We start from the raw sequence: 25,185 nt of genomic DNA, 5'->3' as shown, positions 1-25,185 counted from the left end.
ATTATTTGCTGCATTGAATAATAATTTTGTTGTGTAACACCAACTAAATGCACCTAAAACGTTATCTAAACCGTGACACATTCGCAAGATAACAAAAGTATTTGTTAATAGTCTTGTATTTTGAATCAGTAATACTTTTTAAAACTTTTTAGTAACTAAGCAAATTTTTTAACTGAGGAGGGAAATGATTAATTGAGTAAATCTTGAAATTGGTTCGCTTATTGATTGATGTTTCCTCAAGTTTTTTTTTCTTGGTGCAGTTCAGATATTGAGCATGTCTCGCACCTTTTAATTTTTAATTTTTATTATTGTTTTATCTACTTTAGGGGTTCTAATCCTGACATCATTATGACAAACTGAATAGTGAAAGCGCAAGCGCTTGCAATCGATTTAGCGTCACAACTGCCCAGGCCAGACATCTTCAGTGCTACTGGAACTTTGTTGAATTTGTGAATGTCACACTGTCTTTTCTAATACAACAGGTATAAGCTATTTGCTTCAAAATAGTTTTTTTTTGTTTAGGATGTTTTAAGGCATGTTTTTCTCTTATGTTATGCTTTTTGTTAGACGTGACAAAAAGGACACTTGTTACGTTTATTTGTGACAAATTTGCATTTGAATTTTTCCAATTTTTTTACTTTTTTTAGTTTTTAGTTTAAACTTAACTTGTATTGCTTGGGCAGTTTTCTGTGTTTCGACACGTAATCTGTTCTTTAACACGGCGAGATAAGTGTCAGTTCGGGCATAAACTCGATATTAGATGTTTTTATAGAATTTGTTTTTAAGAAAATTTTTCATTTATTCAAACTACCAAGTTAAATAATTCAGCAAGAAACTTGACAGTTGTGTATAAAAAACATAGGATTTTATTTGTTGCTAACTTAACGACAAAAACAGTCATTTATAGTCTCCCTGTATTTTTAATAAATAAACACAATTACGTTAAAATTGAGGTTTTTACTTGCTTTAAATTAAAATTTTGTATTGAAAATTAATGGAGAGAAATCAATATCCGCATATTAAACATCTATTTCAGTGTAATTAATATATTATATTACGATGAATCTTAGGACATTTTTGATCTATTTTGAAACTGCCATGTATAAATAATTCAGCAAGAAGTGAATGATAGTTGTGTATAAAAACAGGATTTAATTTGTTGCTAATTTAACGACAAAAACAGTTATTTATAGTCTCCCTGTATTTTTAATAAACAAACACGATTACGTAAAAATAGTCAGTTTTTTACTTGCATTAAATTAAAACTTTATTTTAAAATTCTATTTTGAAAATTAATGAACAGAAATCAATATCCGCATATTAAATATCAATTTCAGTGTAATTACTCATTAATATAATTAAAATCTTTGATATATTTGGAAACTACCTTGTGTAAATAATTCAGCAAGAAGGGTTACTTTTTTAAACCTGAATTACATAAAATTTTGTTTGTTGCCAACTTAGCGACAAAAACATACATTTATAGTCTTCCTGTATTTTTAATAAATGAACACAATTATGTAAAAATAGACAGTTTTTTACCTTCTATTAAAAAATAATATAGAAAAATCAATACCCATATTTTAAACATCCATTTCAGTGTAATTAATATATAGATACATCACGATGCACCTATAAATACCTCGAAGTAATAGGTCAACAACGATATTGTTACGTTGAATATTTCGTAGAATCTAGTTACAAGAAAACTCAATTTATATGTATAGCACTAAAAATGTAGCTAATATTTGCAACACTTAACATAAAACTGGTCATTGTTCATCCAGTAGCTTCTTGACGTATACATAGAATCTATTGTGCTTAAAATACTACAAGTCAATAGTCATAAAAAAATCTAGATTTGGGTATTTTTATGCGTTTAAAACTTAATCACAATTTGTGAACAAAGTGACCTGTGACTTTGATAGTAAATTGGCATCACCGATAGCGTTGCCAGTTCAAAAAAAATAAATTCACCAGATTCGAGCTGAAAGAATTTTCGGATTTTCCCCATATTACCAGATTTAAATTTTTATAATATGAGTACTGTCGAAAGTTTCAGTTTTGATCGAATTAGCACTTTTTTGACTTGTTTTTAACGAAACTTGGGGATTTCCCCAAATATTTATTTACCTTGTTGCCTGAAAAACGTGTTAAAATGTTGACTTGATTTGGTGTTTTTTTTTATTTGTTTTAGCAAAATTTTTCAAAAATCTGAAATTATAGTACAAAAACCTGCTCGTGAAAGGTGAAGTTTCAACTAAATTTTTTTTCGGCTTATTTTTTGACAAAATTTTATTCAAAAATTAGCTAAATTGAATGAAACATACGAAATAACAAAAATTTAGATTTATTTTATAATTTTTAAACATGTTTTGACAAAATCTTGCAAAATAAATGAGTCTCTGTTTCAAAAGTGAACTAAATCGAGCAAAATAAGCTAAAATTGATATAATTTGAAATTGATAAATTTCAACTTAATTTGGTAAATTTTCAACTAGTTTGAGCAAATTAAAAAAAAAACTTATTAGTATTTATTTCAAAAAGAAAACGCTAAAAGTGCTCAAGTAACGCTAATTTTGTCTTAATTTGGTAAATTTTCGGTTTGTTTTTAACGAAATTTTGAAATAGTTGAGAAAATTGGCAAAATAATAAATAATAAAAAAGCTAAAAAAAAACGTGCAATATGCTCATAAAAACAAAAAGTCATAATTTTGACTTAATTTACCACTCGTAAATAAATAATAAAAAATAATTAAATAAATAATTAAAAAATTAAGTTTTGTTTCTTGACGATTGCGCAAAAAGTTAATTTTACTAATGTTTGGACGAATACACGATTTAAAAGATAATTTCAAAATATATTATTTTTCTGCTTAGGTACAGCTACATTAAAAAAAACGGGAAATGAAATTTTTCTAAATGTAAATTAGGTTCTAGTTGTCAATTGTCAACTTGACAATACGTATCAAAAATATTTCTATCAATGGCATTAAATTTATACCAACTTGTGTAATGCCACATTTAAGTGAAGTACAGATTTGTCAACAAGAAATTACCACCTAGGATTTGAATTTTTAGGAAAATTACGTTTTTCATATTGTTTGTAACTAAAATTTTCAAAAGCAATTTTGAATGCCTAGAATTGGTTACCCCTTGTGTTGTCAACTATTAAATGAGTTATCTATACAAGCTGACAGGTGACTTAACCTAAATTTTTGACACTAGTTACGATATCTTTTGTTTCTCACTACAAACCAACCTAACCAAATTTGTGGCAACCTATTCACGAATATCCCTAAATCCTAGGGAGTAATTTCTTGTTGATACGATAATAGAGAAAGTCATAATCGTCGTTCACTTGGAAAATGGTAGGAAAATTATAAATTTAGCATCAGAATTTAGAGTGCCATCAAAATATTTTAAGCTATTTTTAATAAAACATGGAAAAATTGAAAAAAAAAACTCTAATTTTTTTGACATTTTCCGTTTTTTTTTAATGTAGCTGTACCTACATTTCTAAAAAAAAATCGTCAGATATTAGAATTTTTACAAAAGTTTTCACCAAATCCCTAGATTAGCATAATAATTACCAGATATGGTGAAATTTCACTATAGGTCCGCCATTTTGTTACACTGAAAATGCGACGTTGCCATTTTTAGAGAGATGTGTTTCAATTTTATCGTTCTTTCAGACGAATGTGGCCACAGTGGCGGCGAACCAGATAGTGACGAAGACGTCATCACAAACTACCATATCCCAAGCTTGGATATGCTTCCTCGGCCAGGACCTTTGCCCACGATCAGTGTCACACCCCATTCACCAGCCAGTAAAATATACCCAGTTTTAGAAGACAGTCTTCAGCAAGTTCGAGAATTACATGAGAGTGTCCAACATATGCGAAATGTCACTATACCGGGTGAGTATTCTTTGATCATTGAACCCAAATGACATTTGAGGAGTTATTTATGAAGCGATGTGAAGCTCTATATTTTAACGTAACTTTGTATCAAGTTTCACTAGTCTAGTAATTAAGTTACAAGTTAGATGGGGGCCCCTAATTAGGTTTTGACTTTTCTTCTAGATACGTACATACCGAATTCGAAAGATCTTGCTATTGCACTTAATCCCCTCCTGTCTCAAATGGCACGGCTTAGCTCAAGTTGCCCTACACTCAACGAGGCAAATCAAGACATGGACTTGTTGGGGGGCTCGTTGGGATCCTCCCCGGTGCACCAGAACCGCAAAGGAAGTGCCACTCAAGACTGGCTCTGCCAGCCTGAGACACAACGAAGACGCTCATGGTCGGCCCTCGAAGACCTCACAGTGAAAGACAAAGCGAAACATACACGCCAGCGAAGGTAAAACCCACAAAACTGGTCAACACAAAATCGAATTGCCCCCATTTCCAGCATTTCCTTGAGTAGTATGGAATCAGAAGCGGACGAATCGTCATTTGTAGATAACGTAGATGGCAGCACTACGAAATTACTGGGTCCTGATGCTCCCGTTGTGCTGCGACATCGGAATGCGAGAGGGTCAGGGGGCGCCACTAGTACTCATTCGTTGAACGAAGCTGATTTACAAGTAATGATTTTATTAAAGTTTGTTTGGTTTTAATATTGCGATTACAGAATGATTTTAATAAAATTAAGGCGAAAAGGGAGGCGGAACAGAGGTTGTTGCCGCAGCGGTTGCCTTTACAGAAATCTATTTCCACGCCTTCTATTATTGCGGTTCGAGATTTGGCCCCGGAACCCATCCTGGCAGGGGCCCAACCCACTCTTCCCATGTAAGTTCTGGTTCAATTGGATGCCTTAAGACACCTTGGATCAATATTAATAAGTCTGCAAAAGTACAGTAGAACCTCGATACTTCGAACTAATCTATTTTTTGATTATAAGATTTATTTAAAAAGTGTGTAATAAAATACACAGAGTGAGTCTGTTAAGAGTACCCAGTGGGGCATCCATGCCCGTTACGCGCAAAAAATCCCCACTTTTTATTAAATAAAATTGATGAAATTTTTCTCACTTACCTAGGCATTCAAAAGGTACAGTTGGAGACAAAATACTTTGGTAGTCACTTTTCTGACACTTTAATGTAATTCAAGCTTTAACGTTAAAATGAATGACAATTTCAAATTAATAACAGCTGTTATATTTTTCTATCAAAAATATGTACAGTTGCGGAATTAAAATTTCTAAAACAACCTTTACATTAATAAACTCATTTTTTACTCTTGTCATGTTTATGTCATTTTGACTTAAAAAATAGCGTCATTGACAGAAAAGTTAATTGTCAAATGTCAGTCATGGTGACATAAAAAGGTAGTTTACAGTGAACTTTTTGAAGTGCCAGAAAAATACTGCCCGAAATTTTAATTCCGTAACTGTACATACAACTTGTCAACTATGATTGACAGTAGCTAAAAATAAGGTTAACAGTCCTAAAGCATGCTTTACAATTTAATGTCACTCAAGTAACATTGACGGCCGAAGTATTTTGTCTCCAACTGTACATTTCATAATGTTTTGGTATTTTTTTTATTTGCAAACAAACCCAAAAAAAAAATACTCACTTCCTGTAATTATTTACGAAATCAGAAAAAAATACCAATTAGATTTTGAGCCCCAATCAGTGTCAGACTTGTGACGGATTTTTTGCAACTACATAGTGAAATAGGAAAACAACTCTCATTATTTGGTATCCGAAAGAATATTTTTCACTCTGAAATGTTTTTACTTGTTTTTTAAACCGAATTTTTATGAGATGTTCCCACAATCTTAGGAATAATATTGTATAATTAACCCTTATTAATTCGTCTAAAAAATTAATTGGTTGACACTTGCTGTTCGGGTTCGGATTAAAGAGGTTGGACTGTACTTTCTGAAAAAATAAATAAATGAATTTTACAAGAATTTTTTAATAAAGATTTTTGATTCATAATTATAGTTATTCAAGGAGAAATGTTTTAAAATGCATCTTATTTTTATTTATGATGGGGAAGCAAAATTATTTAAAAACTGTTGCATTTTCTGGAAAATAAACAGTTTACGTACTTGGTTGTAGACTTTTTGCTTCTAAAGAAACTTTGTTTTTTTATGGTAGTCAATTTGGGTTTAAAACTACTCATTTTTAGTTCAATTATTATTGAAATTAGAAAGACATTCATGTAGATTAGTTTTATATTTTTATACAGGTGTCCGGAAATTGGATTCACAAACTTCTAAGGGTAATTCGCTACCTCAAATTGTAAAGAAAAGTTCTTATGAACATGGGTTTAAAAAAGCTTACGATCCTGTAAGGGTGTGCCTTCAAATGTACTTTTTTTAAATATTTTTTTTAATATTTTAATTAGAAAAACAAACCCATGCACCTGTAGGTTTGAAGAACGCAAACTACGTTTTTATTCGTTACATTGTTTCAATTACGTCGACATTGTATCTCGAAAACAGTGCCTTCTACAACATTTTACCCAGAGGACATTTTTTATGAAAAACTGTTTTCTATCTTATTATGGAATTAAATTTGCAAAAAGTTTTAAGAGAAACAAGAACAAGATTCAACAATTTTATTTACGTCAATCGACTCAGTATCCTAAAAAACCTACGGGTGTGTGGTTTGGTTTTTCTACTAAAATATTAACAAAAATACTTAAAAAAAAGCACATTTGAAGGCCCACATTTTCAGGGTAGTAGTGTGGAATTACCCCTAGAACTTTGTGCACGCAATTTTCGGACAGCCTGTATAAATACATAGTGATTTAAAAGGATCGGAAAATCTCTTATTTGGCGACAGAAAACGTTAATAGAGGCTCAGATTTGCTTTTATAATTTTTCCTCCGTAGTTTTGAAAATATGAATATTTCAATGAAAAAAAAAACGCACGAGCATAATTTATCATTTGTGTTATTGCTAGGTAGATTACTTTTTTAGTACCCCTCGTAGCACAAATTGGCAATGCTGCAGTACATATTGAACCATCTTGTGCCTGCACTCAATAATTAGAAACCTTTGTTACTATAGAAACCAACAAATTTTTGATTCACTGTTCCCAACTTCACTTCTTCATAAAATCTCTACATTTGACATTTCTACGTCTTACTTATTATTCTTAAGATTTTATTTATTTTTTAGTATTCTATATGTGTCAACGTCTCTTAATACTAAGACACTAAATTACCTTCTTTAATTAATAAAAAATTGATATTAAAATTGCATTTTTAAAAAGTTATATCTACCTAAAGTTAGTTAGTAGCTAGTAATTCGGTGATTTTAAAACCACCGGAGTGATTGTACGGTCCTTTTGAATCACTCTGTATATTCTATGATAATGGGGGTAGGTGATATTAATTTTTTGTGTTGGTAAAAAACGCCGCTAGCTATAACTCTAAACAGGGATGTTCTAAAATGGTCGGATTAATTGTACTCAAACTACCGGGTGACTGTAAATGATTGTGATTTTTTATCTCAAGATGGTGTCAAATTTAAAATTTTATTTTGGCAACCCTGCTTTTCAAATTCAAATGTCAAACTTTGCGACGGGTGACTGTTGATTTAGTCATCCTGATATAACAAATTGAAGGGATTGCCAATAATTCAGTGTTGCCAATAGATTTTTTGTCATGAACATTAATAGTCACCCAGTAGAGCAAAATTTATGTTTAATTGCTTAAACAATTAGGAAATCTGTCTGAATCGAAAAAAATAATAATTTATTTATTTTAACGAAGTTTCGGCTTTCGGCAATTTTTATCTACCAGTCTGTAAATATTTTTTAATAATTATAATTGGTAAAAGGAGTTGTAACATTTCTTGCAATCACATTTTCCTCTTTTACACTTATTGCTTAACCCAATTATTTTTATTCCGATTTATTGTTACGTTTATTTCAAGATTTTTAGAAACGTTACAATTTCTTGTTTTTTTTTAATTCCACATTATCTAGTTTACACGCAATGTAGTGCATGTGCTTAGCTTAATGTGTAGGGGCCGTCCCAGTGGAACCGAAAGCGAAACTGAAGAAGAGGGCAGCCGTTCTGGTCAAGCCCGTTACTCACATTCTACACATTTGCCATAGTAAGTAGGCACAAGCATGTCGCTCTTGCACTTGCACCCTTGCTGTCTCATTGCTATGTAGACTCTCGTCTTATAGTTTCACAATCTTCCGTTTCTCACTCGGTGTGATTTAACACTAACACTATCGGACATTTTCCGTTACAAGTTTTACAATTTTTCCTAATTTCTTGTAGCGTTTCGTTCGAAGGCCATTCGGAGAAGAGGAGGAAAAGGGGCAGCTTGTTTTTCAGGAAGAAAAAGGTACGTTCCCGGTTGCTAATAAGAGAATTCTAACACGTGTTGTAGGACAAGAATAAGAAAATTGCCCATCAATGGGTTTCGGCGTGTTATGGATCATCGCAAATTTGCGATGTTTGTGCTAAGCATTTGAGCAATAAACCGGCACTTTATTGTGAATGTAAGTGGAATTTTCACTTTTTTTGGGGGAAATGTAATGATTCAATTATAGGTTGTGGAACTACAGTGCATCAAAATACTTGTAAAGACAACATAGCAGAATGTAACAAACCTAAAAACACGAAGGTAAGAGCTGTACTGGAGTAGATGTTGTAGTCAGTGTTGACAGACCAAAAACATAAAATTCACCAGATCCGAGTTGAAAAATTTGACAAATTTTCACCCTATTACCAAAATCTCGCGAAAAAAGGCAGTTTTCAGCTTGAAAAAAGCAAAAATGACATGCTTTTAGGCCTAATTCTGTGATTTTTCGGGTTTCTAGCTGAAAAAAAAAGCAAAATAATGAAATTCTAGATTTAATTTCCAGAGGTTTTAGTACAAAAAAACGTGCGTAAAAGCATTTTCGGTCAAATTTTGTGGTTTTTTGGCTTATTTTTGCTCAAAACTAGTTAAATCGAGTGAAACAAACAAAATAACATCAATATCTATCCTGTTTGTGATATTTAGACGTGTTTGAACAAGATTTTGCAAAATAAATGGACGAAACAAGCTAAAAAATGATATCAATTTCGATTTAATTTTGTAATTTTTTTGCCTGCTCCAACGAAATTTTTAGAATTTTCCTTGTTTTTATCAAAAATTACCCCGTTTTTGGTCGAATTTTTGAATTTTTCGATGGTTTTTAACGAAATTTTGCTTTTCTAGATGAAAAGTATTCGAAAAGACAAAAATAAATCGTCATTTTCGATCCTGTCGAGTTCAATGCAATATTTCGAACTTTTTGTGTTTTCATCTCTTAAAACCATCCCTAAACACTCGAAAATGACAAAAAACGCCGTTTTTGGGCTACTTTATTGAATTTGTGACTTGTTTTTGACAAAATTTTGCAAAAGAATTGTGTTTCTAGCTGAAAAAGCATTCGGAAAAACTAAAATAGGTAAATTGTCATTTTCGACTCTGTTTAGTAATACGTATATCTTGTACAAAAACAAATATTTTATTTAGAACTATTTTTAACCAATTTGGTGGTTTTCGATAATTTTTTCTTCGAGAAAATTTGACGAAATAATCAAGTTAAAGCTTAAGAGTTAGGTAAAAATATCATAATATAATCTTTTTATAACAATTTGGTGATTTTTAACACGCTATGGCCAACTCTCACGAAAAAAACAGAATTTTCAGCTTAAAAGTCTGCTTGAACTTTCAAAAAACGAAAAAAAAATATTTTTGAACTAATTCTGTGTTTTTTTATTCGTTTTTACCCATTTTTGCGAAATAATTGAGTTTCTAGCTGAAAAACATGCTAAAATGCTCAAGAATAGCAAAATTAATGTAATTTTCGACTTAATGTTGATTTTTCAGTTCGTTTTAGCAAAATCGCAAAAAAAACTGATTGTAATACTTTTGTATTACAATTACTTTTGTACATGCTTAAAAAAATTCTCGCCTTATGTTGCTCAAATCGAGTAAAACAAACAAAATAACATCAATATCAATTGTTTTTGTGATTTTTAAGCGTATTTGGACAAGATTTTGTAAAATAAATGAGCCTCTGCTTCAAAAACGAAGTAAATGGAGCGGAACAAGCTAAAAATAATATAAATTTCGATTTAATTTTATAATTTTTTTGCCTGCTTCAACTAAATTTTTATAATTTTTTTTGTTTTTATCTCAAAAACGTGCTTAAACACTTGAAAAAGGCAAAAATAACGCCGTTTTTGGTCGAATTTGTTGAATTTTTAAATTATTCTTAACGAAATTTTGTATTTCCAGCTGAAAAAATATTCGAAAAAGACAAAAATAAATTGTCATTTTCGATCCTGCTTAGTAAAATCTTGTAAAAAAAAAAGAAAAACAGAATTATTTTTAACTAATTTGGTGGTTTTTTGGCTTTTTTGAAAAAAATTGACGAAATAATCAAGTTTCTGGTTGAAAACGTGGAAAATTCTCGAAAAACAGTTTTTTTTTAATTTCAAAAAATCACCAGATAGAATTTTTACAAAAGTTTTTACCAAAAAAAATTCACCAAACCTAGCAACACTGGCGGTAATAACCTAGTGTAATTTATGTTTTCAATGTTGGTGACAACTAAATGTGTTCAGTATTGTACCAAAAGCGCAAAATAGTTTCAAATATTCGGCTATTTTTTCTATTATGATAATATTTGACAGTTAAAATTTTTGACATTTGACGTATGCGGTACTCAAATTGTTTCTAAAAACATTTGTCATTGAAAACAGTCGCATAAAATGCCCATTGTACCACCGAAATAAAAAAAGGTCTTATTTTTTTGTTTTATTACTTCTACAAAATAGTTTTGCCCGATTTTGCTGCGCCACTGCACTCATGTGTTGTTCAACTCGCCGCTACGCGGCTCGTTGTTTGATGTTCTCTTAAATTTTAATTTTATTTTCAGAATAGTAACAAAATGTCTGGATTCGGTGTGCCAAACTCTAAAAACTCGTTCTCCAAACGTGGGTCTGCGTCAGTGCCTGGAAATGTAAATAGTACGTCGACCAGGTGAGTGGCGAAAAACCTCGAAATTAACGTTAAAAACCAAAACGACAATAAATAATATACCCAAAACGTCGATTTAATCGAAGATGTTTATTTGTTAACTGTGTAGGAGAGTTTTATTTAGATACTTTAAATCTTAGATTTTTGTAGTGTTGGCGAATTGGCATGTTCTTATGAGTACTAAAAACTAAGTATTTAAAATACAACTTGAGTCCTGCATATTTTCCACTTTATGGTTGTAAAATTTGTTGAATTAAAAGAGTTAACTTTGTGTTTGTGTATTAACTCTTTTAATGCGAGTTCTTCACTAGTAAAATCGACGTGACAATCTTCATCCGTTTTTCAAACTCCACTATACCTGATGTAAAACTACATGCTACACAGTATTCTCTGACTTTTCTTCTTTTGCTTGATTTTCCCTGAGATGTTGCTGGCTTTTTAGCGTGTCGTATTTTAGTTGGGTTTCGAGCGCAAGGATGTCCGTGTTATGTATATGTTTGCTTCTTTTTGTGTTAGCTTTGTGTACCGGTGGGTGTCGATTAAAGTTGTGTGTGTGTGTGGTGTGTGTCTTACTAATCGAAAGTTCGAACGAAACATCACTCTTCCAATTTAATTGAGAAATATTCAAGGTGGTTTTGTCAGTTCACGTAGTAAGGCACATAGAGGTGCACTTAGAGGGTGTGGCTAATCTGTTGCCTGTTACCCGCCCCTCCCCTAGGAGGAGTCAGTTCTGCTATTCGCCTTGGCGCAGGGTTGCCACCAAACTGGGAGTGAAGTAAGTCCCCTCACCCCCGCATCCTAACACCCGAAATCAAGTGCTTTCACTTGTGGCCTTCCAGGATCACGGTTCCACTATGACGCTTCAAAGTAAATTTATTTATTTATTAGTTAAGGTGGCAACAATGAAAAAATTGAAACAAGGTCTTGTACACTTTTCAATGTTACCAACTTAATTTTAAAATCATAAGCCACTTTGGTGGTGTAGTATGGAAATTGTTTTTTATTAGTAATAAAGCTTTGTAAAAGAAATACCATAAGTTGCCAACCCTGGAAACATGCAGACAGAAGAATAGATATAAAAATTGTCAAGTTTTATATTTTATTATTAAATGTTGCCAACTTTATTTTAAAGTCGCAGTATTCTGTTGACATTTAATTTAATGCAAAACAGTCTTTAGTTAATAACCTCATTTTTAATTTGTCAATGATGTAGTTGTCAGTGATGTTCCTAACTTTTTGACATTTTGAAAAGTCACATTTGACGTTAAAGCCTGCTTTACAGTGAATTTTCCGACATTTTGACGTTTTGAAAAGCCAAATTTGACGTTAAAGTCTGTTTTATAGCGAATTTTTAGGTGTCAAAAATAAATGTCACGTTTTTTATCCGGTATGTTAACTTTAAACAACAATAATTTTGTCATCACTTAATTTTGGTGAAAAATAAGAAACAAAAATATAATTTTTTTAACAATTAACTGTTAGACAAGGATAGGGTAATTTCAAATTTGATGAAAGAAGAAAGAAAGAGAAGATAACAGATCTCTTGATCGTGGACAATTAAAATTCAACTTTAAAATAACGTCATTTCAGCAATTTTTGCAGAATTACGCCAAAAAAGGACCGACATTTTTTCCTGTGTAAAAATAAATGATGTTTTTGACGTTTTGAAAAGTTAAATAAAAATCAAGCCCGTTTTATAGTGAATTTTCAGATGTCAAAGATAAATGTCACGTTTTTTATCCGGCATGGTCATTTTGTCATCACTGTTAGACAAGGATAGGGTAATTTGAAATTTCATGAAAAAAGAGAGAAATGAAGATAACAGACCACTTGACCGCGGACTATTAAAATTCAAATTAAATTTTTTTTTATTTCAGCAATTTTTGTAGAATTACGCCAAAAAAAGTACCGGCATTTTTTCCTGTGTCATTTTTACTGTTTTTGTTTTTTATCTTCTTTTTATATTTTTTTAAGTCATTACAAAAAGAAATAAAATAAATAAATGATGTTTTTGACGTTTTAAAAAGTCAAATAAAAATCAAATTTGGGTTAAATTTTCCGACATTTTGACTTTTTGAAAAGTCAAATTTGAGGTTAAAGCCTGCGTTACAGTGATTTTTCCAACATTTGATGTTTTGAAAAGTCGAATTTGACGTTAAAGCCCGTTTTATAGTGAATTTTCAGATGTCAAAAATAAATGTCACGTTTTTTATCCGGCATGGTAGCTTTAAATAACAATAATTTTGTCATCACCTACTAATTTTTGGTTAAAAATAAGAAACATAAATATAAAATTTTTAACAATTCACTGTTAGACAAGGATAGGGTAATTTGAAATTTCATGGAAGCAGAGAGAAAGAGAAAACAGACCACTTGACCGCGGACTATTTATCAAATTTAATTTTTTTTTATTTCAGCAATTTTTGTAGAATTACGCCAAAAATACCGGCATTTTTTCCTGTGTACATTTTTACTGTTTTTGTTTTGTACTACCTTTTTAAAAATTTTGAAGTCATTACAAGTAAAAATAAAATAAATAAGTGATGTTTTTGACGTCAAATTTGACGTTAAAGCCTGTTTTATAGTGAATTTTCAGAAGGTGGCATAAATAAGTGTCACGTTTTTTATCCGACATGGTAACATGAAACAACAATAATAATTTTGTCATCACTTACTAATTTTAGTTAAAAATAAGAAACAAATATAAAAATTTTAACAATACACTGTTAGACAAGGATAGGGTAATTTCAAATTTGATGAAAGAAGAAAGAAAGGGAAGATAACAGACCACTTAACCGCGGACTATTAATTTTCAAATTTAAAAAATGTCATTTCAGCAATTTTTGTAGAATTATTATTATTATTAATTATTACTAACTTAATTTTTAAAATTATAAGCCACTTTGGACGCAAAAAGAAGTATGTGGTGGTTTGGAAATTGTTTTTTATTAGTAATAAAGCGTAAAAAAATAATAATAAGTTGCCAATCCTGAAAAAATTGAAACAGAACTAAGAATGGATATAAAAATTGTCAAGTGTCATATTTTATTATTATTTATGGACAACTTAATTTCAAAGGCGCAGTGCAGTCTACCTTGATTAGAAATTTAATTGAATGCATGGTATTTGTTCAATTTGTACCATCGTAGACAAAAAAATGGGACAAGATCATTCTGTTGACATTAAATTTAATGCAAAAGTGTTTAGTTAATAACCTCATTTGTAATTTGCCACTTATGTAGTTGTCAGTGTTGTTTATGACATTTTGACGTTTTGAAAAGTCAAATTTGACGTTAAAGCTTACTTTACAGTGAATTTTCCGAAATTTTGACGTTTTTAAAAGTCAAATTTGACGTTAAAGTGAATTTTCAGAGGGTGTCAAAAATACATGTCACGGTTTTTATACGGCATGGTAACTTTAAATAACAATAATTTTGTCAGCATTTACTCATTTTGGTTAAAAATAAGAAGCAAGGATCTTATTGACAGGATTTTTTAATTAGAGCCTGAGATAAAATTTCTAACAATTCACTCTGAGACAAAGATAGGGTAATTTCAAATTTGATGAAAAGAGAGAAAGAGGAGATAACAGACCATTTGACTGCGAATTACTAAATTTCAAATTTGAAAAAAATGTCATTTCAGCAATTTTTGTTAAAAAAAGGACCGCATTTTTTTGTTGTACAAAATGTACATGTTGTTTTGAACCTTCATTTTATATTTCTTTTAAATTATTACAAATAGAAATAAAATAAATAAATAAGCAAGATTTTTATGCTATAGCCGTACTTTAAACCGTCATATGGAACCGTCAGCAAGCCTTTCGTTTCACCTCTTCTCTTCATATCAGTGCTCTTTGGAGCATCATAACTCTCTCAACTCTAACTTTCCAGTGGTTTTTTTTGCACTCGTTCATGCAAAGGTATATTTTTTTACTCTAATTCAAGCGGTTTTTGTTTCGAATTTTCGTTTCGCACAATTTTCATAACGCTTCTGCGCATGCTTTGATTTTATCGTTTTCGCTCTACACCTACCAACATACAATGTGTCTCACAAAATCAACATTTTCTTTTTATTTACGAAATTTTATAGTTGGATTTTGCTTAAAATCAATTCGGTCATCGAACCTCCTCGCCAACCTCTTCGTTATCTTAATTTCTCGTTTCAGCCAAATTTTATGTGATGATAAGGATAGCGATTTGCACGGACACTACGACGGAACGAGGTAAGCCCCCTTACCCACTCGGACAAGCGCTTTTCACGCTGTTTTACAGTTTTCCAGACGACGTTCCGCTGGTTCCCCTCGAATTCCTCTCCGACTCGCCGATAACAGCGGCGGAATTGTGCGCCGATCTGTCTTTGGGTTTGCACGAGAACGAACCTGACTCGTGGACGCCCCACGTGGGGAAGGAAATCTCCAGGAAATTGAAGGAAAAGGAAGTGAAACGCCAGGAACATATCTATGAGTTTATTCTGACTGAAAAGCATCACTGTATGACGCTTCTTGTTATGCAAAAAGTAATGCGTTTGGCGGCGAAATCGACATTTCATTTACGAATTTTCTCAGGTTTTTGTTGAAGGGCTACAAAAGTATTTCCAATTGGGGGCCAATGTGGAGCGGATGTTCCCCCGCTTGGCCGACTTAACGGAGCTCCATTTGGGGCTGCTGGCGCGTCTGAGGCAGCGACAACGCGAAAGTCCGGTCGTCTCCACCATCGCGGACATCCTGCTGGAGCAGTTCTCCAACACCAACGCCTCCAAACTCAAGTCTGCTTACGGTAAATTGTTGTATAGGCAACCAATTATACATTTAAATAATTTGACATTTGACGTAATTTATGAAATTGAACATTTTTTAATTAATTAAGGTACGATCAACGGAAAAACAACATTGTAATAAACTCTTGCATTAAACAACAATTAATCCACTTGTTTATTAAATAATTAGGTAGTTCATCACGCATCACATATTAGGTAGTTTTCTATGTTATCGACATGTCAATTACGACAAAGATAGAGCTATACAAGTTATAATAGGGAAGAGTGAGACAGATAGTGCAACAAATTTTTTAACGTTTTTTCAAAATATTGTTTTTTCAGGTGAATTTTGCAGCAGGCACCGGGACGCCGTGGAGCTGTACAAGTATTACCTGCAAAACGACGCCCGTTTCGGTCAGTTTGTGCGCCACTGTCAAGCGAACCCCCTTTTGAAGAAGAAGGGCATTCCCGAGTGCATTTTGTTCATAACCCAGCGCCTAACCAAGTACCCCCTCCTGATCGAGCCCCTGATTAAGACAAGCAAAGAGAACAAGAAAGAGCAAGATGTCCTCCACAAAGCCTTGGCTCTGATCAAAGAAATCCTCGTGGAGGTGGACGCCCAAGTGGCCGAAAAGGAGAAAGAAGACCGCAAATTGGAAATCTACAACCGAATCGACGCGAAATCGTACACAGTCCACCGCGATCACAAGTTCAAGAAATCGGACATTTTGCAAGGAAATCGCTCACTGAAGTTCGAAGGCGTGGCGATGTTGATGCAAGGCAGGGGCAAAATGCAGATCGTTCTGGTGATTGTGCTCTCCGATGTGCTGTTTTTTCTGCAAGAGAACTCGCACAAGTACTCGTTTTTCACCCCCGATAACAAGGCCGGCGTGGTGTCTCTGCAGAAGTTGTTGGTGCGCGAGAAGGCCGGGCAGGACTCCCGGGGGATTTACCTGATTTCGTCGAATCCGGCCGACCCGGAAATGTTCGAATTGAAGGTGCACAAGCCGAAGGACAAGCAGGTTTGGATCCATGCAATACGGTGAGTCGGTTTCCAAAAGTGGTGCCAACACGAAAAAAATTAATTTTTAAGGGAGGCTGTGCAGTCCTGTCCCGAAGACGACGAGGACAGCAGCGTTTTGAGTGCGGAGGAGAGACAGAGTCTTTTGAATGCGAAACAGATTCGGCACTTTGTCGGTAAGTGTCGCCACTACCACCAAAACCCCATCATGTATAATAAATCAGAACATCTCATGTTGTGTTAGTGCATGCATCACTCACTACCTCACCATTAGCTTAATTACTTTGATAGAGAAAGATATGCGAGTGTAAACTTTTGTGTCTGTTTCCGACAGATGCAGAATCGGATGTCGAAGGTAACTTCATTGATTTAAAGGCATGGCATTTCCGGATCGCGATTTATCGAATAAATTCACTTGAATAAATCTCGAGCCGGAATTTTCGTATTTCGGTTGTTATATTTAATTTCAAAATGAAACATCTGGGAAAAAATTGTTCACTGGCTAACTATGTTGTCTTACGAAAAACGATTTTTTCCAATTTGAACTTAAAATGATTGAAAATTAATTCTATGCACACACGAAGAAAGACTTTGAAATTAAGTTGGTAACATGTCTCTGACATGGCCGTCACTTAATACAAGTTTGGTGGTGCCAACTTAATTTCAGTCAACGTCACTTTAATAACTACTTTTTACAATTCTTTTAACATTGATTTTTGAGTAATTATTAGTGAACCTAAAACCTTAAATTACCATTAAATTTGTGAATAGTTCTTTCCCCGATTCTACATTACTTAAAATAAACGTGTTTTTGGTACATTTCATTAGAACTTTGTTATCCTTTTTAAAATAGGTGCATGAATTTTAATATTGTGTTTTGATTTTGTGTAGAGTTTCATTACAGTAGAAATTTTACATTACAAACCACAATACAACAAAAACTAACCTTATTAACTTAAAAAAACACCTCTCTCAAAGCTATTTTTATTAACAAAAAATATATTGATTATGCAATTATTATACTGTGTGCCCAAAAACTGTGCACAATTCAGTTTTCGACATTATTCAAATTAAAAAAAAAATCTTCTACAAACTTTTACCTGACTCGAGCTTTGTACCGTGCGATCAAAAAAAAAATAAATTAGAGTAGACGACGATTAATATTCTGCAGTTGGCAACACGTTGGCTGGGAATCTGGGCTGGAAATTTTCGACACAAACTGAAAGTGAAAATGGCGATTCACCGTTTTCGTATTGTACAGCAATAAAGATTTTCTGCTCGAAAGTGAACATTATTTCACTTAAAATGAATAAAACGCACACTTTGTCAAAGTTTCCGCTGACATTTGATGTCAAAAATCAGGATTGCCATCTAAAGGACTTTAATCACCGCCTACTCTAATTTATTTACGGTAGTATTAAGTGCAGTGAAATCAAAAAGTCTTTCTATCAAGGAAGCCTTGAAATTTAACGGAAGATAAAATGTGTTAATGACAGATGAGAAATGTCAATATGATTTTTATGTATCACAATTTATATGAATAAACACTGACAATATCTCATTTTAAGATGTGTTGAGAGGTTTCATAGAATAATTCAACTTTTGCTTAGATCAATATTATAATTTTTTGACATCTAGGTGACATACGAACTGGGATGCGATATACGTCCTCAACCAGTACGCCTACTTGATAGGACGTTTTAATCGTCCTGTCACTGTACAATTCCGGACACGGAATTTTGAACGATTTGTCATACAAATTTGACATAAAAATGTAAAACTGCCTTTATGTAACTAACCTCACTTTCAATCTTTGTAATTTCACTAGACACTAGACAGCTAGAGAAAAAATGAAAATAAATTAAAATAATTTATTGAACCATATAAAAAACGTGACATATAAAAACCGAAATTAAAGAAACTAATATTTAGTCATTCTTGTATCTGAAAATCGACGTCAAAAATAAATTTCAACTAAAACTTTCACATTTTTTTCAAACGTCAATCATAATAAATTATTAATAATTTAAAAGTAATACAAAGATGCGGAGGCGAAGTCTAGCTTGAAGCTATTCAACTTAACTTCTAAAGAAAATTAATAGAAAAAAAAACAATTAAAACATAAAAATAAAAATAATTATTATAAACAATATAAAATTTAAAATTAAATAAATTCGGAAGTTACTTAATAACTAAAAGTAAAGAAAGAAATCATTGCCAGTCTCTCAAAAACAAAAAGAAAAAACAAGAAAGAATTCTTTAAGAAGAAATGAAAAAAAAAAACAAAAATTGAACAGAAATAAATTCTTTTGCATTTATTTTTAACATCAGTTATCCAACTCAGTTTACTCAGTTGAACAAAGTTAATTATTCAAAAGCAAGTTCTTAATTTGACTCTTGAACGTAAACACTGAATAATGAGAATAAAGCATGGCTTACATTTTACATTGACATTTTTTGAATTGGCAACAATGTGATGTCCAAAATTTCGTGCCCGCAATTGTATGTAGGTAGATACTACTGCAACAAAAAAATACGACTTCGGCATTAGAAAAAAAATCTCCTTTGTGAAGTGGTTTTATAATTATGTATTTGATAAATTTATCATTTTAGACATTTGTATATACAGGGTGCGCCAGAATTCGCGCCCCAGAGAAAGATGCCAGGAACATGGAAAAAATGTTAAAAAAAAATTATCTATGAAAATTTCGAAGTTATGAGTTATGCACTTTGACTCTATTTATTTCTATTGGAAAAATAATTTTCAAAGTTTTTTTGCTACAGGCTATTAGAAGAGAAAACACGGAAGCTGTATCCTAAATTGTAACTCTGTATAATCTTATATGTTGCTTTTATTGGCAAGATTTTTGTACTTTTATTAAATAATCGTAAAAAAAGACAAATACAAGATCATCAGTATCATTAAATAGACATAAAAAATGTCAAATGTCAAAAAATAAATGTCAAAATTTTTTGACAGATGGAAAACATTTTTTTCATGTTCCTGGTATCTTATGTTACTTGAAATTTTTCTCTTGGGCGCCTATATATTGATGATAATTAACCACAACCACATTGTTAATTTAAGAAAGTTTGTTTCCAATAGTAAAAAACTGAAAATCTCAGTTGTTTTATATTTGGAAACTGACAAATCTTTTAACAACTATTACCATGACAAGCAAAAAGTGACCGCCATCACAAAAATGCTCCTTTGTGAATTGGTCTTAGTTGACATTTGTACATGCAATTTCTTGACGCTGATGACATTTACCACAATCATACGATGAAAATTTTAAATTTTTACAATTGCGATCATAAATCCGTAATTACATCATAAAAAAATTCAAACAAGTTTACTTACTTACTTTTTGTCCGATTTTCTAACATCACACTGTTTTAACGTTTCTTTTATTTTTTACATTTTTGCTGGAATTTGAACGAACTTTAACTTTCCTGTAGTTACGACAATGTGGATGCATGATTGTTCTCATATAGTTGCAATGTACGAATAGAAAGAAACTGTCTTAAGCTCTCTCGAATCTAGTTTTGACTCCATTTGTAGGTCTTTTGCGTCAAAAAGACATAGAACAGGCGCTTCTTCTAGAGGAAAAAATGTCTCTACAATTGAAGCTATTGAGTGCCGCTGGCATCGACCCCCCATCCCCTTCGTCGTATCGCCAACTCGTGAGCGAAAATGTGGACACTGGTCAGATGTGGAAGGAAGTTTTAACAGCAGTGCAGGTAAAAATTTTAAAAAATTAAAAAATCAAAAACAAAACAATTTTTGATATGTAGGAAGTCAACCGATTGGTCAGTTCTCTATACACCACTGGCACGAATCTCTCCAGAAGTGTGAGTTCGGCGGGGGAGCACCAGAGTGAGACTTACGTTTCTCCAATTCTACCAAAACGTGCCGAAACTTTCGGTGGCTTCGACAATCCCAATCAACCACCGGTGAAAGTCCCAGGAAAGAAGAATCACTCATCGGGGGGCACTCCAGTGGCCACGCCCGAAGTGGAAACGGTCAAGCCTGGCGACTCCAAACTTTTCGTAAGTTAATCCTGAAAATAACAATTTTTCTACTACCCCTTTTCAGGAAAAACTCCCCTACCGAAACTACGTTATTCCGACGACGATTGGAAGCGCCAATAATTTAAATATGGAAAATTCGCAGCAATTGGCGGCGGCCCCCGACGCCCCCGCCTTGCTTTCCTTGGGGCGAGAACAGCAATACACGGCCGTTAAATTGTCGCATTATGTTTATACTCTTCTTTGTATTATTTCGCAGTTGATGACTACAAATGAAAGGTATATTATCGTATCGACAAGAAATTACTCCCTAGGATTTAGGGATATTCGTAAATAGGTTGCCACAGATTTGGTCAGGGCCGTAACCAGGATTTTATTTCGGGGGGGGTGTCTTGTTGGTCCATGAAAATTAAATGAAAGAAGGCGGATTAAAAAGCAAAAATCTCTAAGTACACGTTTTTATTTTAAATTGAAATAAGAGATCCTAATTAAACATAAAAAAATACAAATTAACTCACAAAAGTAACAAAAAATAAAATAAATTTTTAATACTTTTTATTGTTACAAATTTAAACAGGAGATAGATTTTCTATGAACATATTTCGAAAAATGCTACGCAAGGGATGCGTCTTTTAATAGGTTGTTTTTCAATATTTCCGAAATCATTTTAGAAAAAAAATTTCAAAATTTGGTACACCTTTTATACACCTAAACAAGTACAAAAATAAAATGTTAAAATTTTTAATTAGGGGCTTACTAAACTAGATGGGGTTAGGGTACGAATTTACTTTAACTATTTTGCCTATGGTTTCTTGCCACATTCAGCAACAAAATTTCATATTTTTTCATAAAAAAACGTCTTTTGTGTTTTTCCGATACAATTTACGGATTTTTAGTAAATATCGGTTTAAAAATTTATACTACAGACCATAAACAGCATAAAAATTAAAAATTAAATTTGTTTTACCGTTTAGGACGCCCCTAATTAAAAATTTTGTTATTTGGCATTTGTTTAGGTGTACATATAAAGTTACCAAATTATGTAATTTTATCTATTCTGAAATATTAGGAAAAGCCCTTTAAAAAAAAGTAAAAAAAAATTAAATATTCTATCAACTATTTAAATTTGAACCTAACAATAAAAATGAAACACTGTATAATTAACACATGAAAAATTAATTCACAAAAATTTAAAATTAACTCACTAAAATAACAAAAAAACTAAATTTTTAACACTTATAACACTATATAACAAAGTGCATTTCGTTGGGGGGGGAGGTTTGAACTCCTTAATCCCCCCCTTGGGTACGGCCCTGGATTTGGTTAGGTTGGTTTTTAGTGACACACAAAAGATATCGTAACTAGTGTCAAAAATTTAGGTCACTTGTCAGTTTGTATAAATGGCTCAATTGATAGTTGACAGAAAACGTCAACCGTCAACAACAAGGGATAACCAACCCTAAGCACTTAAAATTACTTCTGAAAATTCTAGTTACAAACAACGTGAAAAACGTAATTTTCCTAAAAGTTCAAATCCTAGGTGGTAAATTCTTGTTGACAAATCTTTAGAAATGATTGACATCTCGGTAGGCATTGAGAATGTAAATCAGGCTTTAATTTTAGTTCAAAAAGTTACTAATGTGAACATTCTTTAGATCACGATACTTCATAAAAAATGACATTTCAGTTGAATTCTGTCAGAAAAAATAACATAATCTATTTGTCTAAACGAAATATGTATGTTTTGATTATGGTTTTGGTGAATATAGAAGAAACGTGCAGTGACTGCAACCGTACAAAAATAAACAACCTAGAACTGTGAAAATACCAATGTTGCCATCTTAAATTTGAATTTTCATGACCTACCGAGATGTCAATCATTAGTGAAAATTCGCTTTTGGCGAAAAAATAATAATTATTTTTTAGTTATCAAGCTCAATTAAATGCCTTAAAAGTCGGTGGGGAGGGAGCAAGACAATACAGACACAATCAGCAATTAGAAGAATTAAGAAATTTACAAGACAAGTTGAGTGGTGAAAAAGCAGCCTGGATTGCGACCAGAGACCAGGAAGCTAAAGAATTGGAAGAGAAAAAAGCGGAACTTTTAAAATTACAAGTAGGTTTTTGCTTTTTTTAAATTTTAAATTTTAAAATTATTGTATTTTATAAAAATAATTGCTTCAATCTTAATTTTAGGCTGAAATAAAGGAATTTATCATATGTTCAATCGATTTGGCTCAATTTTAAGTTGGAAATCAACCTGAATCAAAGTATTTCAACCAAATACTCTCTTCAATAATAGTTTATTATTATTAAAAAAAATTGAATCCAAAATAGCTCAAATTACTTTAATTTGGAAGAAAACACTTGCTTTATTTCAACCTAAAATTAAGATTAAAGCAATTATTTTTATAAAATACAATAATTCCGAATTAATTCTGTATTAAAATCGAGCAAAATTTAATTGAAAATAGCTTAAATTGCTTTATTTAGCCTAAAATTGGAATTGAAGCGATTATTTTAATTTTGTATTGATTCTATTTTTTAGGAGCAAATTCGAATCGAACAGGAAGACATTAAAGAGCAAAGAGAGCAACTATTCCGTAAAATGGAGAAGCTAACAAACAAAGGTTTGATCATTTCCCCCAACGTGGGGGCTCTTTCCTTGACCGGTCAACTCGACGACTGCAAAGACAGTTCCGAGGACAGCCCCCAGTCGGACAGTTCAACTTCGATAGCTTCGTCAGCAAGTGGTCAAAATTCGACAATGGACAAGAAAAAAGACAGTAAATGGAGCAAGAGTAAGTTGGCGATTTATCAAAATCTCAATTACAGTTTCCTGTTTTTAGATACTCAAACCAAATCGCAGTTGCCGATGAATCTGATCAGCACCACCAATCAGCAGAAGGCGCAACAGAACGTCCAAGTGAAGCAGCAGATTCCGCTGAAACTGGCTTCGAGACTGAGCTCGAGTGGGCCTGTGGCCGGGTCGACAGGCAGCCCCCAGATTCTGCCCCTCAAGTTGAGTCAAGACGAGAAGGTCAGGCGGACGAGCACCTCGGGGTACCAGCGATTGAGTCCCCCATCGGGCGAAACCGTAATTGGATCCGATTCTGGATTCACTTTACTTTGATTCGTTTTCTAGACCCCGACGACGTCTCATTCGCACACCAGGACCGGCTCGAGCCCCGCCACGATGCAGGTGTCCCCGCCGGGGCCCGCGCCTTCCCACCAAAACACGGCGAGTATGAAAGGGGCGCGGCAGACTTTCCACAAAATCGGCGACGAAGAGGTCATTTATTTCTGACGGTTTTCCACGAAAATGTTCAATTCGGTATCTTTGTTTGTACGGAGATGTAAAAGAGATAACACGAATTTTTATTAATGTTGACGCAGTCTTTCAGTCGATTTAAATAAAACGTTTCGTCTTGGGGTTAACAAGAGTCGTTGCCGGTCTTTAAAAATTTCTCAGGTGAAATAAAGTGATCATGTGGTAATAAAATTCAAATCCGGACCTGTTTTCGAGCATTTTCACGCCGAATTCGAACCGAGAAATACCCGAGATTTTTTTGGAGTAAGTGGACAAAATTACTTAGAAGCCGGTTTTCTAGCGTTCAATATTTTAGGTTATTTCAGTTTCTTGGGGTGGCGTTAAGATCATTTATTATTCTTAAATAATGTTTTATCAATAAAATTAATGTTAATTTGTAACCAATCTAAAACGTTTAGCCAATCAGGGTGACAAATTCTTGAAATCAAACCTGAAATTCTTTGAGATTTTAATTTCTTGGGTTGGCATTAACATTTTTTGTTTTTATTTAAAAATCCACAAAAATAGTGGTCTTTAAAATTCTTGAGAAAGGAGTATGTGAGCAAAATTACCTAATTAGCTGTCATTTTTCTAGCATTTTTCAGTTCGATATTTAGGTTTTTTTAGTTTCTTGGAGTGGCATTAAAATCAATTTTTTTTATTCTCAAATAATGTTAAGTTAATAAAATTAGTATTACTTTAGCATTCTAGGAAATTAAGCATTGAAAAAAACGGGTAAATAATTTTTTAATTTCAGCTTTTTCGATGTAGAGATATGACATTTCTCAGGTTGGCAACAAATTTAATATCCCATTACAACAACCTTGATTTATTACAAGATTAAATTATTGACGGCTACACTTTGGAAATGATTGACAATTACCTATAAAAGTGTGACGTTTGTATTTGACAATCAAGGTTGCCAAACTAATAATTTTTCAAAATGTTACTTGTTATTTAAAAAAAATATCAATTTGAGCTATTTTCAAGCGATTTGAGTGCCGCATATGTCAAATGTCCATTTTAAAGAGCTCTCAATAGAAAAAATAGTATAAGAAACACGTGCTTTTTT

General features: G+C 32.6%; 1 protein-coding gene across 6 annotated transcripts in view; it reads left to right on the top strand.

Moving 5' to 3' along the window:
- The window catches only part of LOC123010527 (rho guanine nucleotide exchange factor 28), a 30,661-nt gene extending 5,482 nt beyond the window's left edge, over window positions 1-25,179 (top strand). For 2 of the 6 annotated variants that reach the window (XM_044407486.1, XM_044407482.1), the window contains exons 2-23: window positions 3,696-3,920; window positions 4,086-4,362; window positions 4,414-4,588; window positions 4,636-4,793; window positions 7,981-8,082; window positions 8,256-8,322; window positions 8,368-8,479; window positions 8,531-8,604; window positions 10,895-10,998; window positions 15,164-15,220; window positions 15,270-15,513; window positions 15,563-15,773; window positions 16,096-16,795; window positions 16,847-16,950; window positions 17,109-17,129; window positions 20,337-20,515; window positions 20,570-20,824; window positions 20,871-21,082; window positions 22,730-22,919; window positions 23,352-23,604; window positions 23,653-23,900; window positions 23,949-25,179. In XM_044407486.1, coding sequence (XP_044263421.1) covers window positions 3,773-3,920; window positions 4,086-4,362; window positions 4,414-4,588; window positions 4,636-4,793; window positions 7,981-8,082; window positions 8,256-8,322; window positions 8,368-8,479; window positions 8,531-8,604; window positions 10,895-10,998; window positions 15,164-15,220; window positions 15,270-15,513; window positions 15,563-15,773; window positions 16,096-16,795; window positions 16,847-16,950; window positions 17,109-17,129; window positions 20,337-20,515; window positions 20,570-20,824; window positions 20,871-21,082; window positions 22,730-22,919; window positions 23,352-23,604; window positions 23,653-23,900; window positions 23,949-24,110 — 4,053 coding nt within the window. In that variant the 5' untranslated portion in view covers window positions 3,696-3,772 and the 3' untranslated portion in view covers window positions 24,111-25,179. Of the gene's footprint in view, window positions 1-370; window positions 483-3,695; window positions 3,921-4,085; window positions 4,363-4,413; window positions 4,589-4,635; window positions 4,794-7,980; window positions 8,083-8,255; window positions 8,323-8,367; window positions 8,480-8,530; window positions 8,605-10,894; window positions 10,999-15,163; window positions 15,221-15,269; window positions 15,514-15,562; window positions 15,774-16,095; window positions 16,796-16,846; window positions 16,951-17,108; window positions 17,130-20,336; window positions 20,516-20,569; window positions 20,825-20,870; window positions 21,083-22,729; window positions 22,920-23,351; window positions 23,605-23,652; window positions 23,901-23,948 lie in introns of those variants that run through there. The other 4 variants (XM_044407487.1, XM_044407483.1, XM_044407485.1 and 1 more) reach the window with 4 other exon arrangements.
- Window positions 25,180-25,185: the final 6 nt, after the last annotated feature.

This window comes from Tribolium madens, unplaced genomic scaffold, assembly GCF_015345945.1.
Source record: "Tribolium madens isolate multiple individuals breed KSU strain unplaced genomic scaffold, Tmad_KSU_1.1 Scaffold_91;HRSCAF=231;Tcas5.2_LG7, whole genome shotgun sequence".
In the NCBI taxonomy this organism is placed as follows: Eukaryota; Metazoa; Arthropoda; class Insecta; order Coleoptera; family Tenebrionidae; genus Tribolium; species Tribolium madens.
The sequence above is the reverse complement of the archived record's forward strand: the minus strand, read 5'-3'. Positions and strand labels throughout refer to the sequence as shown.